Source organism: Pygocentrus nattereri, chromosome 1 (assembly GCF_015220715.1).
Source record: "Pygocentrus nattereri isolate fPygNat1 chromosome 1, fPygNat1.pri, whole genome shotgun sequence".
Taxonomy (NCBI): Eukaryota; Metazoa; Chordata; class Actinopteri; order Characiformes; family Serrasalmidae; genus Pygocentrus; species Pygocentrus nattereri.
In genome coordinates, this window is record NC_051211.1 from 23,141,549 (window position 1) to 23,159,659 (window position 18,111).

Sequence of the window (18,111 nt, forward strand, 5' to 3'; positions counted from 1 at the left end):
ATTACTGCAGCCGTTAGTCTGAATAAAAGGCCCTCCTGCCTGACCCGTGATCCTTGTAACCCATTTGTAACCCCACACAGTCACACCTGACACCCCGGTGCTGCCTCTACAGTCTTCTTTTAAAACAGCTTGCTCCATCTGTCTAGGAATAAGTAGACACAGAACGGAATGAGGCATAAACAAACAATATTTATTGTATAGACTGTTTCTTTGTAATCTTGAAGAAAAGTGAATGTTTATATTAGCATAAATACTTTCAAACCCAAGTAGAACTTTTGTGCTGGGCAAAAACGCAGCACATTTGCTGACATCAAACTAAGAGAGAAGACAAGTTTACCTAATTGGTGCTCCTGGAAGTCACTTGTTTTTAAAACCGGATGGATGGTTTCCGTTCATCCTCCCATCAAAGCTGTAAACAATACGCAGCTGTGACACGAGGCGGGAAGCAGGGCCCTCGTGTTATTTGTGGGGCCCTACGCAACGTGCACAGTGAGCGTATTGAGCCGACTGGCTCTGGTCTGAGTACATGAGAGAAGAGCAGCTTATTCAGTCTGAATACAGTAATCAGGAGTGGAAAATACAATTAGATAGGCCACTATAAGCATCCTGGAGCATTAAAAAGGGATTCTGGACAAATCAACTTGTGAGGTGTACACAGAGTCTTGCAGAGTGGTTTGATTTGAAATGGGCCATTCTAGAGAAACTTCCCGCTCACAGCGGTAGAGGATGGAGCCAGACTTTTGAAGGTTTTTAATACCTCTAAAAGCTACATCACAGAAAGTAATTGCATGAAAAGGTTGTGAATACGTTGGCTGATGGCTGAGAAGCACGAAACAGTACACATCACTGTAAAGTCCTCTCACTGTAAAGAAATCAGAGTCGGCAACATTTCTTTATAATGAACCATTTCATATCAAACCACTCTGAAGTCCTTTGTTTAAGGGCAAACAGGTGAAATGGGGCATGATGCCCCCTGCCTGCGCTAAGAAGACCCTCTACCAAATTTTGTTAACTGTCTTCTAATTTTTACAAAATATTTAACCTGTCAAAAAAATGTCTTCACAAGCTGTAATTTGTGATCGAACAGGTGAGGATGGCACATTTCCTAACTGCAAAAAAAACGGCAGTCATGGAAAGACTGAGAGAGTTCCAGAGTTTGGGATCATGGCACTGAAGGACCTCCCTCCCAAGGTGGGTCTGGTGCGTGGGACAAATCATTTTTCACAAGAAGACCTGAGAGCGAGAGGGAGTGTAAGAGGTCAGGAGTTCACTGAGGCAGAGAGGAACGAGGTGGTGCAGGGCCAGGACCAGTAGCCACTATAGCTGAGAGAGAATAGAGTAATGTGAGCTGAACTCTTAACATGGGTAAGAGCTCTAACTGCGGAGTTCTCAATACACTGTAGCATTTGTTTAGACTTTATAGGGAGGCCAGCGAAGAGGGAGCTACAGTAACCAATACGAGACATAATGAAGGCATGAACCAAAGTTTGTGCATTATTATCAGTCAGTAACAGGGAAGACAAGCCCCCTTTCATCCTGTTCTTCAGTGGTCAGGACCCTCAAAGGACCACCACAGAGCAGGTATTATTTGGGTGGTGGATCATTCTCAGCTCTGCAGTGTCACTGACGTGGTGGTGGTGTGTTAGTGTGTGTTGCGCTGGTCTGAGTGGATCAGACACAGCAGTGCTGCTGGAGTGTTTAAACACCTCAGTGTCGCTGCTGGACTGAGAACAGTCCACCAGCCACAAATATCCAGCCGACAGCGTCCCGTGACCACTGATGAAGGACTAAAAGATGACCAACACAAACAGCAGCAGCAGATGAGCTATGGTCTCTGACTTTACATCTACAAGGTGGATCAACATGGTAGGAGTGTCTAAATGGAGTGGACAGTGTTTAAAAACTCCAGCAGCACTGCTGTCTGATCCACTCGTACCAGCGCAACACACACTAAGGGTGTCCCGACCTTTGAAGAACAGGGTAAAAGGGGCTAACAAAGTATGCAGAGAACCAGATGGACTAGTCTAATTGTAGAACTACAAAGGACACCCGAATGATAAGTGGAGCTGATAAAATGGACAGAGTGGAGAAACGAGGTGGTTTTAATGAAGAGGCTGGTCAGCGTGTGTGTATATACATACAAACTGTTCTGTACTATTTTTATATAAACGCTTAGATCAACAATGACAAACAAGTAGACCCCAAAAAGTAACAGATGGCAAGAATTTCAGTAGCGCAGTTATACAGGTGAAAATGTAGAACTCCTTCAAACGGTTCAGTAAATGTGTTATGAGATTTCATCCCATTATTTAATAAGAATAGAAATGGGGGTTGTCCCTTGTGTCAAACACGAGACCCGGGGGCCAGATCAGGCCCTCGACACAATCCTTTCTCCCAGCCTGCAGAAGTGTTTTAATTTTCTATTAACATTAGCCCGTTTCTTAATGCGCTGCACTACAGTCCCCAGCATGCACTACATCGTAATGCGCGTTCTGACTCTCCTGCTCCAACAATAATCTATGGGACAGTGGTTCCGCCTCAGTTCTACACAATTCTATGTTTCCACACCAGTCGTATCACCAAAATGCATTTCAGCTGGTCCTGGGGACGTTTCAATTCTTAACTTGTATAGTACTCGTGTAATATTTCAAGCTCTACTACAAGTGCCTGTATTTTACTGCTGCAGTTCTGTGTATTTTGAACAAACGATGGCTAGTTGGGATTGTAGCACCACTCTAATGAAAAATGGAATAAAACATTGTTTTCTCTGGCCCACAGATTTGTCAAGATTTTTTAATATGCCCCCCTCCCTCCCTACCAACCCCCCCAAAACTTTTCTGCTAACATCTGTCCACACATGAAATGGATGTAGAGGCCAGGTAAAGTGAGCAGAAGAACAAGGCACCTCTAACGCTGTATCGCAGATAAGAGCACAGGACTCCGAGTAATTCAAATAACGGTACACAATGTAAATGTTCTATTCAATAGTTAAAATTCACTTTATTTGCAGATGTATTAATTGACTATCCATACAATTAAAATATGCTTTGACTGTATACCTTGAGTATCAATAGTTATGACCTAGTAAAGAACTATCACATGATTCTTGGCTAAATGTATGAGCAACAGGCAGGTATATTCACAACAATGTAGTGCTTTTTATTAAAAAACAAACAAACAAACAAAAAAACAAAACAAATAGAATATAAAACAAAAAAAAAGTAAAAACCAACAGCATTTTCATGACTTTTAGAATCATAATTACAAACTTTTAACCAGAGTGGAAGAAGTTTTGACAAACTGTACACAACACAAAATGTCTGTCAGTCTGTCCATATACAATGCTTGCATGTTATTTTTGTGATTGTCTAAAAATAACTAAACAAATCACACAAAAACACACAAATACAAGAAATACAAGCATCATAATTATGACCGCTATCACAAAAAGGAACCATTTTTTCCAATTTGAAGGAAAAAAAAGAAAAAAAAAAAAAGAAAAAGGAGATTAAGAACATGATATTCAGCTGACAGGTTCTTTTTTCTCTTTTTGTTTTTTTTTTTGTTTTGTTTCCATCTAAAATATCGTTTTTTTACATTTTTACGTTGGTTTGTTTTTTTAGTGTTCAACACTTTGCAGCAAAAAACGAGGGGTAGCTTTTTTCTTTCTCCCCCCTTCAAAAGTAATAATAATTAGAATAATGTTAAAAATTAATAATTACAATGACAGTTGTCAGGTCTGGGGTCACTGTGATGTCCACTCGAGTGCATCTGACCGTGCTCCTCTGTCAGTTCAGGGATTCTTGTTTTTTTTCATGAGTTGAAGATTTCAGTTGCATTTCCTGCTCATCAACCAGAAATGTACGTAACGTTCGCCAGCCACTTCATCCTCCAGCCCAAGCTTAAATGAACAAATATATCAATACAAATGGCATAATAATAATAATAATGATAATAATAGTAATAATAATAATAATAATAATAATAATAATAATACATATAGGGTTGAGTCCTGTACAATACAATACACAAAATCCATTATCAAGATATTGCTTTTGGAGACATCTCTCACATATTCCTGTCTGTATATATACATAGCTTGGCACTATACATTTTCCTTTTATTTTGTCTGTTTCTCCCCCCATTACTCTCCTTTATTCTCTGTTTTTTTCTGTCAGTCCATCAAAGGGGCAGGGATATCTCTCTGTGTAAAAAAGCTGATGCAGGGGGGAAAGAATAAGCAAAAATCTCATTACAATTGGTTTAGAAACGTTGTCCATGGCCATCGAAAAAACATGAAAGACAAAATAAAAAGTAACGTTCTAAATTCCCTCCAGCGCTCGCACTCGTCCCAACTTCCTCCCACAGAAAATGTGACATCACAGGATGTGTTATATCTCACCAATTTTGTCAACTGTTGTCAAGCCCTTTTTTTGTTTTTTTTACATTTTTTTTTAAAATCTATTAAATGTTGTCTGAAATTTTTTCTGACGGGTTACATACAGTTGGGCCAGCACGCAAACAAATGAACACACACGCACACACATACACGCACACACAGGTCAAGACCATGGCATTCTAAGGCGTTACAGTTAAAGTCAGTGCACCCCCACTGGTTAACGATCCTGTTGAGCTGGTGAATCAAACACTCAAAAACGGGGCAGGGCTGGCTGCTTCACGGACCAATCTCCACGCGTTCATAGACCGAAGCTAAACTAAGTTAAACGTCACGCTTTTCCCATAACAGAACACCCCACCCCCAGCCGCCCTGTTTCATTCCTAATGTAATTACAGTATGACAGAAAAACAAACAAAAAAAAAGAGATTATATTCATTTGTTTTGCTTTTATCACGCAGTATTATTCAATACTGTGTCTAGTGTTAGTGTGTCTCGTCCGTACGTACACCTCTGGGAGCGAACAATGTCCATGTTGTTAAACATATTTAATAATAATAAAAAAAAAAAAAGTGCAGTTAGCCATTGCTCTTTCTCTGCTGCTCCCTTCCTCCTCGCTCTCCACTCCTCCCAGTCCACGGGCAGTGTCTGTGCGCTACACTGCACCTCCTATGTCACTCCTCCTCTTCCTCTTTCTCAGTTCTCTGTAAATGTATGTTTGTCGTTACCGACAGCCAGGGGGCACTGTCCTCCCAGTCTTCTCTTTAAATCCACTTGAATGTCCTGACCGGTCCATTCACAGAGGCCTCAGAATGTATATAGTACCACTTGCTGCCTCGAAAACATTGACCTCTGGTGATGCTCAGAAATTGTAAGACCGTTAGATGACAACTCAGTCATAGTTCATACATGTTCGTTTGAATTTCAAGGCTTAAATAATTTTTTCTTCTTTTTCTTCAGTTTAAAGCGCCTGGAGTATATGTTCCTATGTTTATTTGAGTCCTTGACACTTGAGTCTTTGCATCGTACTTTTTTTAACGCATCGAGGTGATAACAGGATTCTCTGATCGCTGTGTCCTGTGCACTTACGCTAGGCTAGGTTCCTTTTTCACCCTCCTTTAGAAAGAGAGCGAACAGAAGGACAGAAGTATGAAATATAGGTACGTCACCGCCCTCCCAGCGTCTCTCCTCTCATACCTTCCTCCCTCTTTCGGCTGTTTTGTCGCCCCTCCTGCATATCTTCTTTTTTCTTTTTTTTTTTTTTGCTGTGGAAGAAAAAGGGGGCTGTGCTCCTCAGGCAGCATTGATGACATCACTTCCTGCTCACAAAGTCACTCAGCCCAAGCGTCCGTCTGCGCAGTCGACGGCCGGAGCCCTCCTCAAGAAGATAAGTCACGTCTATCGCTGTAGGACAGATTTTAAAGGGCATTAAACTGCTGATAAGACAGATTTTCATGGTACATGTAGTTGTCTAATTTATTACGTACATCTACCTTGTATTTGCACTCACTGGCCATTTTATCAGCTACACTCAGCGTGCACTCTGTAGGTTTAAAATTACTCAGCGTCACTACTGGGCAACCAAAGATATCTAGTCAACAGTGGCTCTGTGGTGAGAAACTAACCACTGATGAAGGAGTAGAGCAGGGGTTCCACACCTCCCAGTCTTGGCGACCGCGCTTTTGTGTTTTCCCTCTTCTACACACCTGATCCAGCCAACAAGGTGCCTGTTAATAAGCTAATGAGCTCAATCACAGGTTACTTACATGTTCAGCACTGGTCACCAACCCTCCTCCTGAAGACCTTCTTTTCTGCAGAGCACTGTGCTAACCTGCATCTAAGACCCTGTTCATGCCTGATCATGTTATGCATCTTGAGCATCAGGATTATATCAGGATTATCCATATAGAAATGCTGGTGTAAATATTCCCCAAGACACATTTAAAAAAACAGATTCAAACACATCTGATCATTCTTACCACTTCAAGAGCTGGTCTGAGATATACAAGAGTCAATGCATCTGTTTTCTCCCAACTCTGCATCTGGATAAGATTCCCACTATAATATTTATCTTGAGTTTAACTCAGTAGCCTTTATCGGACCAAGCTAGATAAAATTAAAATTTTAGTTGTTCTTTACTTAGCTTCATTATTCATCACCTCACCACAATTCATTACATTATAACACGCATTATACATGAGCATGATGACTAATACAGGAGGCTAATTATTCGAAACTGTTATCGTCTTGTAAATTTTGGTGTAAAGCCAGCATAAGGAAATAAATAGCAGAAAAAAGCTGATTTCTGCCTTTTTTTTTTATGGTGGTCGTACATGAGCTGATTTGCATGTTACGCATCATATAGCAGCTGGATTTCAACCTAATTGGAGACATTTGATTACCAAGTGCAAACGCACGGGGTTAAAAAGGTTACAACCCAGATGCAAGTAACGTGAAATGACCAGACATAAACGGGGTCTAGCACGTCATGGACTACAGTCAATAATAATACAGTAAGTTCACCTATATGGTAGGTGTAACAGACAAAACGACCAGTATAGGTACAAGGTGGATGTACATAATAAACTGGTAACAGGGTTTCCAGATTCAAATCCTGGTCTTTTGAACTTTGTCAATTCTTTCTCACCATTCTTGCTGGGTGCCCGATGCAGCAGGTGTAGTAGTATCTTGTTCAGCCGTTCCCTCTGTGCCTCCTTTCTTCCCAGAATGGAGGGATGCAAGGGTGACGACGAAAGTGACAAAGAGGTGCGAGCTTCCATCTCTGTGCCTCCTCCCCTCTCCGTGGAGCCCTCCTCCACCTCCCTTCTCTCGTCTTCCTCGTCCACCTCTTCGTCATCCTCCTCATCCTCCTCTTCTGCGCTTCTACTCCTCTCCTGTTGTGGTGCTAGCGTGGTCAGTGCAGAGGAGGAGTCCTCGTGGGCTCGGTCTACTTCTTCATCTGCTCCTCTACCCGCACTTTCTTCTGTGTCTCTGGAGAAGGCCACAGACAGCTGGTCACATGACCCGCTGGGAGAAGGGTCTTCATCGCAGGCTGCTGCCCCTTTGGACCGTTCACTCTTCCAGGCTGAACGCCCACCATTCCTCTTGTAGTTATCTGGCACAAAGTGAGGCTGAGAGAGAGAGAAGAGATGAGATCGGGACATGAGATCATGCAAGTCAGAGGAGGAAAAAAGGTGACATTCTTTTCTGTTTAATAGGCTACTAGTGGTCGAAGAAGTCAGCCAAAAAATGGAAGGTTCTGAGTTCAAATTCTAGACCAACTGGGTATACCTGGTTATGCCCTTGGGCAAAACCCTTAATCTCCACTGCCTCAGGTGGCACTGCTCTAATCCCAGACTAGGCATAGTTAGGCAGCAAAAACCACAATTTCTGCTGTAGGACAAAGTTCATAACATAACTTAAATAGACTTCTCATGAAAAAAGACTTCATTTCTCATGAAATAAGCATTTCAACTGCCAACTTGTCGTAAATGTTGGTCTATTAAACATGTTTATAAACAGGGTCTCCCTAACAGGCTAAGCTGATACACTGCATCTCGATCTTCTTCTTCTTTCGGCTGCTCCCTTTAGGGGTCGCCACAGCGGATCATCTGCCTCCATCTTGCCCTATCCACTGCCTCCTCTACTTTCACACCAACCATCTCCATGTCCACCCTAACTACATCCATAAACCTTCTCTGAGGTCTACCTCTTCTCCTTCTACCCGGCAGCTCCATCTCCAACATTCTTTGCCCAATATATCCACTATTCCTCCTCAACACATGTCCAAACCATCTCAACCTGGCCTCTCTGGCTTTATCTCCAAACTGCTCCACCTTCACTGTCCCTCTGATCTGCTCATTTCTAATCTTGTCCAGCCTTGTCACTCCCAACGAAAATCTCAGCATCTTCATCTCCGCCACCTCCAGCTCAGCCTCCTGTCTTTTAGACAGAGCCACAGTCTCCAAACCATACATCATAGCAGGACGCACTACTGTCTTGTAAACCTTCCCTTTCACTCTTGCTGCTATCCTTCTGTCACACATCACCCTCTTCTTCACCTCTTTTCTACACTGGCCATTGCTCTGGATGGTTGACCCAAGATATTTGAAGTCATCCACCTTTACGACCTCTACTCCTTGCATCTTCACCTTTCCACCTGCCTCCCTCTCATTCACACACATGTATTCCGTCTTGTCTCTACTGACCTTCATTCCTCTCCTCTCCAGTGCAAACCTCCACCTCTCCAGATTCTCTTCCACCTGCTCTCTACTCTCACCAAATGTCCATCAAAGTACAATGTCATCTGCAAACATCATGGTCCATGGAGCCTCCTGCCTGACCTCATCTGTCAACCTGTCCATCACCATTGCAAACAAGAAGGGGCTCAAAGCTGATCCCTGATGTAGCCATACCTTCACCTTGAAACTATTTGTCACTCCAACTGCACACCTCACCACTGTCTCACTATCCTCATACATGTCCTGCACCACCATAACATACTTTTCAGCTACACCTGACTTCCTCATACAGTACCACAGTTCCTGTCTTGGCACCCTATCATATGCCTTCTCTAGATTCACAAAGACACAATGTAGCTCCTTCTGACCTTCTCTGTACTTCTCTACCAACACTCTCAACGTAAAAATTGCATCTGTGGTACTCTTTCTGGGCATGAAACCAAACTGCTGCTCACTGATCTGAACCTCTCGCCTTAGCCTTGCTTCAACAACTCTTCCCCATAACTTCATGGTGTGGCTAATCAACTTTATACACTGCATCTTGATATCTCTACAAAAACAAAAGGTTGACATAAAAGGAAAAACCAAGTTAAAACTTGAAATTGGCATCAAGAGGGCATGAGACTTAACTGGGCCTAAGTTCTGAAGTTGAACCTGACCTAAGTTCATCTATATTCTGTGTGAACCTGCCCCAAGCCCAACCACCACTGCCACCAACCAGACTAAATAAAACTTTGTAGACAGCACCTGCTAAGACATCTCACAGTGTAGTGAAATGACAATCATCAGATCTGCAAAAACAAAACATCTAATTTCAGCTATCTAAAATATTAACTGTTTCCACTGCACTTTTGCTGATTTATCAGTTTAATTGAACATCATTGTTCAATTAAACACAAAAGTTTTTAAACACAAAAATATAAAATATAAAAACAAACTACATAATGCTGGCCTCATGGACCTCTAGTGCAGTTAAATAAATTAAAAAGTAAGCAGGAAGAATAAAGTGAGCAGAAAACCCAAAGCATAGGTAGATGCAGGTCAAATATCTCCTAATGCTAAGAGATGAGCTATTAGAAGCCCGACTTTGAAACCAAGTGCAACAAATATTTGAAAAATGTCCAAATTCAACCAAACCCACAAGGTTAGTCATGTTGAGGTGACAAAAACATACCAAGGTCTAGGTAGGAATAGTGATCACAGAAGGTGACCATCAGAAGAATGGCAAGGTTTTATTTCAGCAGTGGTCAATAAGCTCTACGTATAATTGAGTATCTTTTGCATCAATCTTTGAATCATACTGTAATCACATCACTAAATCAAGATCAACAGAACTTTCACAGAACCAGGAAACTTCCAATTCCTACTCACCGAAAAATCCCTCTTGGGTGTTAGCCTCTTGGGGAAGTGGTTGAAGGCGTAGGGTTTGGTGCAGACTGGGTAGCGGTTGCGGTGGATCTTGTAGAAGAGGTGCGCAGACTTGTCTAATCGATAATCGCAAATGTACACATCCTCCTCCTTCACACCTTTCGGCCGACCTGAGCGCACAGGTTCAGAGAGAGACAAGGTCAGAGAATTAAAGAGTAAAACAGTGTGTGTGTGTGTGTGTGTTTGTGCGCATGTAAAATATTTGCCAGGCATGACTTCTTCCCATATAAGAGTGAAGAATCCCTCTGGCATTGTCATTCTGTGTGACTGAGCAAGTGTAAAGGAGAGAATGCCACCCTGGCAATGAGCACAGAACATTAAATCCAGCACAAATGTGCCAATATGCCAGTGAGTTTCTTTAGGTTATTTCTGTAAGTCAGTGCATTATTGAGAGTGAAAAGTGTATCTCACCCTTGCAGTAGGTGTACAGGTCTAGAACGCAGCAAGTCCCCACCACTGCCTCCAGAGGAATGATCTCATAGAGAGGCACTCGGAACAGCTCGTTATGGTAGAAGCGGCGTGAGGGCGAGTGGTGGGTCTCGTGAGGGCGGAAGTAATGATGACCGAAGGCAAATCTCTCACCCCTTTGAGAGAGAAAGAGAAGGAAAATCACATTCAAAAGCAAAAAAGTAAGTTTAATTTTTATTTTTTGATAAATATGGCATCCATGCACTGCTGTGAGCCACCTGGTAAAACCTGAAAAAGGCATTTAAAAGTCAGAGGCTTTTCTAAAGATTTTTTAAGGCCATGTCATACATAACTCATATGTCTTATTGTCACATGCACAGGCATAGAAAGAAGGTCCAGTTTGAAATTATCCTCAGATCCAACCACTCAGAGAAGGGGCCCGAAGCACAGCCGACATTACAAAATGTTCTTCCGCACGTTGCATGCAATTAGGCATTTCCACCAGAGAGGTCACCAAATTCCCACCATGAAAGTCCAGCTTCATAGAATCAAAGCAGTTTGCAGTGAACTACGTACCAACAAACTTCTGTAGCTAATTTTGGTTTTAAGCGGAGCAAATGTCTGATATTGCAAAATTCCACAAATGTGAATGGGAGAACTTACTTTTCATTTTTCCAGAGCTTCTCGATGCGGAAGATGTCCAATTTGTCTCTGTTGATATGGGAGAGGAGGCGGTAGGACTGGCGCACGGGCTGGCCCTCCAGAGTGCGTCTGCTGTCCCTCATCAGGTACACACAATCACCTGTAAAACGCAAACACAAAACACACAAAATAAAATAAGCATGTGTCAAAAACCATAATAAAACATCAGTATTTCAACAGGTTACATATGCACTCAACATCCTACATTCTGATTCAGTAACACACTCAGACATACAGAAGTGAAACATACAGGTTTATAATAAAGTTAGGCGATATGGAAAAACTGTAACATCATGATCACTTTGAGATTTTTATTCTTAAGATATGCGTCATGACATCCTGTTTTTCAGAGGTTTGTTAACTTGAAACAGACCAAATAAAAGAACCACTGCTACCACATTTTAAAAAAAATACTACTAAAATATTTAAAATTTCAACTACAACATTTCAACTACAACATTTTCAAAAAATTACTACTAATAGGTTTTTAAAAATTAAAAGTCTATTAGTACTATGATTTTTATTCAATGTTTAACATGCTGCTCTGCACTACATCAAATTAAAACAGGCCTAATTAATTTTCTTTTTTAATGAAACATGCATTTGGTCAGTGCTCTCTAAGTATTGCTAATATTTAAAAAAAAGCTCAGAAAAGCTCAGTTCGTAACAGATCTATCACCTGCACGTATGCACACACTCACAACCACAAACATACCTTGGTGTAGCAGCAGCTCATCTCGGAGCAGGCAGATGTAGTAGATGGAGCCTGACTGGGCGTAACTGGGCTGAGGCACCATGGGGACCTCCTATTGGGTGAGAAGAAACATGACAACAAAGGAAATGAGGAAGACACATTATATAGTATGTCACATTATATAGCAACTCATAAATGTTACTGAATGTCCCTTTAATACTTCAGTACTAAAGAAACTTAGTAGCAACTCAGTTCATACAACTCAGCAGGTTTTTTTTGTGGCAGAGGCAATGATAGTCAGGGTCAAAGAACGCAAAAGGATCAGGGTCGTGGGTAACAGGGGTGAAAAGGTTAAATACCCTGTCCACTGGGCGAGGATCACACTGCTCACAAAGATAATGCTCCACTTCTGCCTCCAGACGCATGCAATCACAATGCTGCCAGACCTAGGAAAGGAAGAGAGAAAGGGAGAAAGAGAATGTTTTAAAAAAGAGGACAGATTTTATGGTTGCTGTCACATTCCTCTTTCCTACCCACAGTTAAAGATTCTTAAAAGAGTTTTCAGTTAAGGCAGGAAAATGGTCCCTAAGAATGCTACAAATGCTAATCAATCTTAAGTACTACATGTCTGGCCCAAGCTCCTGAGACCTATGGATGACCTTTCTCTGTTTGTCCTTAAAATAGCAACTTAGACTTTAACTATCTGGTCTAGCTGAGAGTCTTGTTGACTGGCCTATAATTAGCAAAACTTGGCAATCAATCATTAGCAAGTTATTTGCTGTTTACATGGGCCAACCTGAGAACAAGCACACAGGAATGAAAGGAGGACAGTTTGATAATCAATATTGATTCCTATAGCACATGAATAACAAAAAACAGTGGGTGAATGTCTGTTCACTCCAGTTAAACATGAGGCAGAAGAGAATTTTAATTTAAAACATACAGTGGCAAAAAAAGTACATGAACCTTTTGGAATTTTATGGTTTTCTGCATTAGTCATAAAATGTGATCTGATCTCAATGTCTTCAAGTCAAGTGTATTGACAAATACAATGTGCCTAAAATAGTAACACACAAAAAAATATGATCTTGCAGGTCTTTATTGCACACACTCATTCAACATTCAAAGTGGTAGTGGAAAAAGTAAGTGAACCCTTGGAATTAATAGCTAGGTTGACTCCCCCTTGGCAATAACCTCAACCAGGCGCTTCCTGCAGCTGTGGATCAGACCTGCACATCGTTCAGGAGGAATCATAAGCCATTCTCTTGTGGACTTCAGTGGCTCCAGTGTTTTGGGTTATTGTCCTGTTGCATCACGCAACTTCTACAGAGTTTCAGCTGACGTACAGACACTCTCACATTATCTGGTAGAATTTTTTGATACACTTGGGAATTCATCTTCCCCTCATTGACTGTAAGCTGGCCAGTCCCTGATGCAGCAAAGCAGGCCCAAATCATGATGTTCCCTCCACCATACTTTACGGTTGGGATATTTTCATGGTGATGTGCAGTGCCTTTTTTAAAGCCAGATGTAGTGCTGTGTGTTCCTTCCAAAGAGTTCAATCTTAGTATCATCTGTCCACAAAACATTTTGCCAGTACCGTTGTGTCAAAGTGCTCTTTCGCAAACTTCAGGCGTGCAGCAATAATCTTAGTAGTAACAGCGGATTCCTTTATGGCGTCCTGCTACAGACAACCTGCAAGGTTTTACGGACTGTAGACTCATGAACACAGACGTTTGCTTGTAACAATGACGCCTTCAAATCTTTGGCCGTCACTCGAGGTTGTTCCAGCTTTGTAAATCAACAATTTTTGATCACAGATCCTCTGAAATCCTTCTTGTGCAGAGCAAAGTTTGAAAAAGTTTGAGTGGTTTTTATCAGTCAAAGTAGCTCTAGTCCACACCTCCAAACTCATTTAGCTTTTTTGAGATCATTAATTCAAGGGTTCACATACTTTATCCACTAGCACCGTGAGGTTTTTATGGTTGTTCTCAATGCAGACATGAAGGATCAAAAACTTTTTGTGCTATTATTTTAGGCACATTATATTTGTCAATATGCTTGAATTGGATAAGGATCAGATCACATTTTATGACAAATTAATGCTGAAAACCATTAAATTCCAAAAAGTTCACTTACTTTTTCTTGCCACTGTATACTGTTTTAATATTTAAAACACAAGTAAGCTCCTTGAAAACACTGGGTACATTATTTGCCCAACAAGCTCTGCAGGCCAACCTTAACCTCTATTTACTGGACACAAAACCAGATTTCCACTAATTTTTTGAAAATACCTATGACACCCTGACAGCACTTTAGTTGCTTATGGGCAAGACCCCTCCTCAAAAAAAACGTATCATTTAACAATGTTGTTACTTCACAAATCATTTACTTAACATTACTGCTCAACTAGCCTACAAGAGTCACTGTCATTTACTGGGTCACTGACTGAGTGACAGATCCAGCATCTTTGACTGCCATTGTAGAAATGCACACGCACTGCTCATGTCAAACAGTAATTGGCAGTAGACACACCATTAAATGTCACTCTCATTTTACAACTCAAGCTTACATATAAATAAAAAAAGCAGAAATGTATTCACGAAAACACACTATGAATCATACCAAGCCAACATCATGTAAAATGACACATCAGCAAGTACTTTGAGTTTGAGCCGAGTCTGAGTTCAGTTGGAGTTATAAAGCTGCATAAGTAGCTCTATTTAGCTATTTGATCAGGTGAGGACAATGAAGATAATTGGTACATGACCATTTAATGCATCAGAATGTAATAGAGAACCCTATTTTCATGTCGATTACCATTTTTAGAATAATCATTTTGTAAAGAGTTCTCCAGTTAAATAGCCTCAAAACTATAATGCTAGCTCTATTAGTATTTATACTAGCAGCTATAGAATGAGTGGTTTTGCTCATATTTTTATGTCCAACATGAAATGCGAATCATCACATTGTGAAAAGTTTGGCTAGGCCAGCTCCAAAGCTATAAAGTTAACGCTTTAGCGAACAAATGATTTTAGCTCACATTTTGTAAATCTCAAAAGAAAACGCATTTAGCTTGATCCTACACAAGACTGAGTAACTATAGACATTTCTAAGAGAGTATGAGTGTGGGTATGAGTAGAAATCATTGTCTGACAGATATGTTTCTATTAACAGTCGGTTATTATGTTAATTAGACCTAAAGAGCTAAATCTGTTCTTATAGATTCAATCAGGACATAGCAGTAGACACACCATTATGAATGTGTGAATATACATACACTGTAACGTAGACACTACTGTGATAAATGATAGTGAGCCACCAAAACAAGGCTTGACTAGTCTTTTTTCACATAAACGCATCTCTAATGGCGTACAGCAGCAGGACTCACCATGCATTTTTCACACTGGATCATCAGGCCCTCGTCCTTGTACATGCCACAGATGCAGCGGATTACGTCGTCATCCTTGTCATGGCTGCCGGGCCCATGATGGTGATGGTGGTGGGCGTGGTCACGCTCCAGAGAATCGGAGCTGTCAGCCTCACTGGCTGTCTCGCCCACAATCTCGTCAATCTGGACGGCAGCCTCGTGCCGTGCGCCATAGTAGGCCTTACGCAGCCTGCACACGTCCCGACCAACAGGCGACTTGCGGCCGTAGTATTTCTTTAGAGGGGAGAGCACAGATTAATATTAAATTAAATATTAAATTAGTATTAACTCATAGAAATTATGTAACATTTGAATGTTAATAAAACTAAATATAACTAAACTCAGTTAATTAAATTTAAAATAGTTAATTACAATTAACTAAAAGAACACTAACAGTATAAGATATATTGGTAGCAGATATGTAATGTACATACATAGCCAAAGCACTGATGCAAATACTGTAACTACTGTAACGGCATTTTGGATAGCACAGTAAATAACACCACTGCAATACACCAGTAAGAGACCACAGCAGGACTCCTAATGTTAAATTTGAAAATTAAATTTCATACATTCTTACTCTGAATGTACTCTGAACTCTTGAATGTAAATGTTATGACTATGCAAAGTTAATCAATGGTCTGCCTTTAGAGAGTCATGTCCTGTGATATTTACTGCACTTCATATATTATAGTCTAAACTTGCTATAAACTGGACAAAAGATTATGGGTTACTGATATTGGCCTGACATTCCGTATAGGTGCATCCCTAAAAATTGATGGTGTAGCAAGATTAGACCTCTAGCCAAATTTATTATGGCTGTCAAACAGCATTGGGGAACAGTTATATTTGCCAATAATTGCCTTTTCTTGCTGGTTGAGTTTTACCTATTTGCAACAGTTGAAACTGAGACTAAAGCAATGCATTACAAGGCCATGCAATACCATTTACACTTTTTTCAACTAGCAAACAAGAGAAATGAATGAGGTTGGACGTCAGCAGCCTTGCCAGTGATCTTTCTCTTGTGTCAATGGGTACATCCATATTGCACAAAAAAAGACGGCTGGCGTCAGACTGACCTCAGCGTTGCGGAACACTTTGAGCATGTCCGCATCAAAGGCCTCCACGGTTTTGTAATGTCCAGTGAGGATCTGTTTCTCTATGGTACTGAGGTCCAGAGGGTCAGAAACTTTCTCATAATACTGCATGTTCCTGTAAATACACACACACAAACACACACACTTATATATACATTTTTATATTTACATTTTTTTTTGTAAGCCCCCAAAACATCAAAAGTGCTAATGATTCATGTGTCACTGTGACTATTACGTATATCTCTGATTGGTTCTGTTCATTACTGCTGATTCAGTTTAAGGTGCTGATTTAGTGTTCTCTACTGCTCTGTTTCTAGGTTTAGTTTACTGCATTTTTGTGTTCCCCTACTCCAACACACTGCACTCCTTTAATTACTGACCTACTCTGCTTCTGTAGGGGTCTTAGCAGTGGGTGTGGGAGCACAGTTTTATCCAGTACACTGCTTGAAATTCTTTCTCAGATATGACTTTTGCCATAACTGTTATACCAAAGGCAATTGGTACAAGCAATGTAAACCTCATTAGCCTGTTTAGCCAAACAGCAAAACCAGGGACGTTTCTATCAGGTTTCAAATGAAGAAAATGCAGCAAAAAAAAGCAATCCCTCGACCAACCTGGTTTGTTTTCAAAGCAGCAGGCATAAAGGAATGGATGGACTTTTGGGGTTAGCCTAAGCCTTACATGTACATCTAAGCACTTCTGTTTACTCTGGTACTCAAAAAGGAGCATTCAGAGGTATCAAACAAAGTTCTTGGTTTTTGTGCATGGAAAAAAACATGGAACAGCTGGTACTGTGACGTGAGAAATGCAACAATGATGAAGTTGGCTTCTTATTTAAATTCTACATCTAAATGATGCATCAATTACATTCAGACACCGGTACAGGTGTTGGAATATAAAAACTGCTCCATTTAAGGGGGAAAGTAAAATTTGAACAAAAAGATAACAAATAAGCCAAGCCGAGTTGTGTAGAAATTAAGACATAAAACAAGCTTTAGTAATGTTTTTGTCAGACCCACAGGGCTAGTATATTAAAGCCATACTGAATTAGGTTTATCTACACATCATTCAGTTTCCTTTTTACTTTTTCTGTACATTTAACACATTTTTTTTCTACAGAATGAGGTTTACAAAAGCATCTTAATGTCTACTTCAAAAAAAGAAAGAAAGAAAAAAAAAAAAAAAAACAGAAATATATATAATTTTTTGGCCACACCACCCATTACTAATACACATACAGTATTCCAGACTGAATATTATATTTGATCAAGAAACAGGCTAAATAACCCAAAACACACCCCCATGAATCTATTTTAGGACAACAGTGATCAAACAGAGCAGATTAAAACAGTAAATGATCAAAAGTATACCTCTTCCTAGAAGGCAAATTAAGCAGGGGAGCAGCAAGCGTCTGGCCAGCTGAATCTAGATGGAGAAAGAGAAGAAGAAAATTTCTCAGAACAAGGCGTGTGTGTGTGTGTTTGAGGGACATAATGATTTATTTCAATGCTTGTAATAATAAGTAAAGTCAAACATGTCTTATTTCATAACTGTATCAGATCAACACGACCACCATGGTTGGCAACATATAAAATGACTGTTCAGATGAATCTATATGAAGCCACCAACTTCATGCAGTCTCCCTCCCTCTCTTGAGGCCTTTCAGTAAAAGTAGCTCTTACACAAAGGGATCCAGCACCTGCCGATCTGACCTA

General features: G+C 40.6%; 1 protein-coding gene across 1 annotated transcript in view; it reads right to left on the reverse strand.

Annotated features, from left to right (window-relative positions):
* Positions 1 to 2,975: 2,975 nt before the first annotated feature.
* The window catches only part of ash1l (ash1 (absent, small, or homeotic)-like (Drosophila)), a 42,595-nt gene continuing 27,459 nt past the window's right edge, over positions 2,976 to 18,111 (reverse strand). The window contains exons 18-27 of the mRNA XM_017715356.2: positions 17,767 to 17,821; positions 16,379 to 16,511; positions 15,261 to 15,533; positions 12,229 to 12,315; positions 11,891 to 11,981; positions 11,137 to 11,275; positions 10,477 to 10,649; positions 10,009 to 10,175; positions 7,044 to 7,527; positions 2,976 to 5,800 (exon numbers count right to left, since the gene is read on the reverse strand). Of these exons, the coding sequence (XP_017570845.1) occupies positions 5,709 to 5,800; positions 7,044 to 7,527; positions 10,009 to 10,175; positions 10,477 to 10,649; positions 11,137 to 11,275; positions 11,891 to 11,981; positions 12,229 to 12,315; positions 15,261 to 15,533; positions 16,379 to 16,511; positions 17,767 to 17,821 (1,694 nt within the window). The 3' untranslated portion in view covers positions 2,976 to 5,708. The remainder of the gene's footprint in view (positions 5,801 to 7,043; positions 7,528 to 10,008; positions 10,176 to 10,476; positions 10,650 to 11,136; positions 11,276 to 11,890; positions 11,982 to 12,228; positions 12,316 to 15,260; positions 15,534 to 16,378; positions 16,512 to 17,766; positions 17,822 to 18,111) is intronic.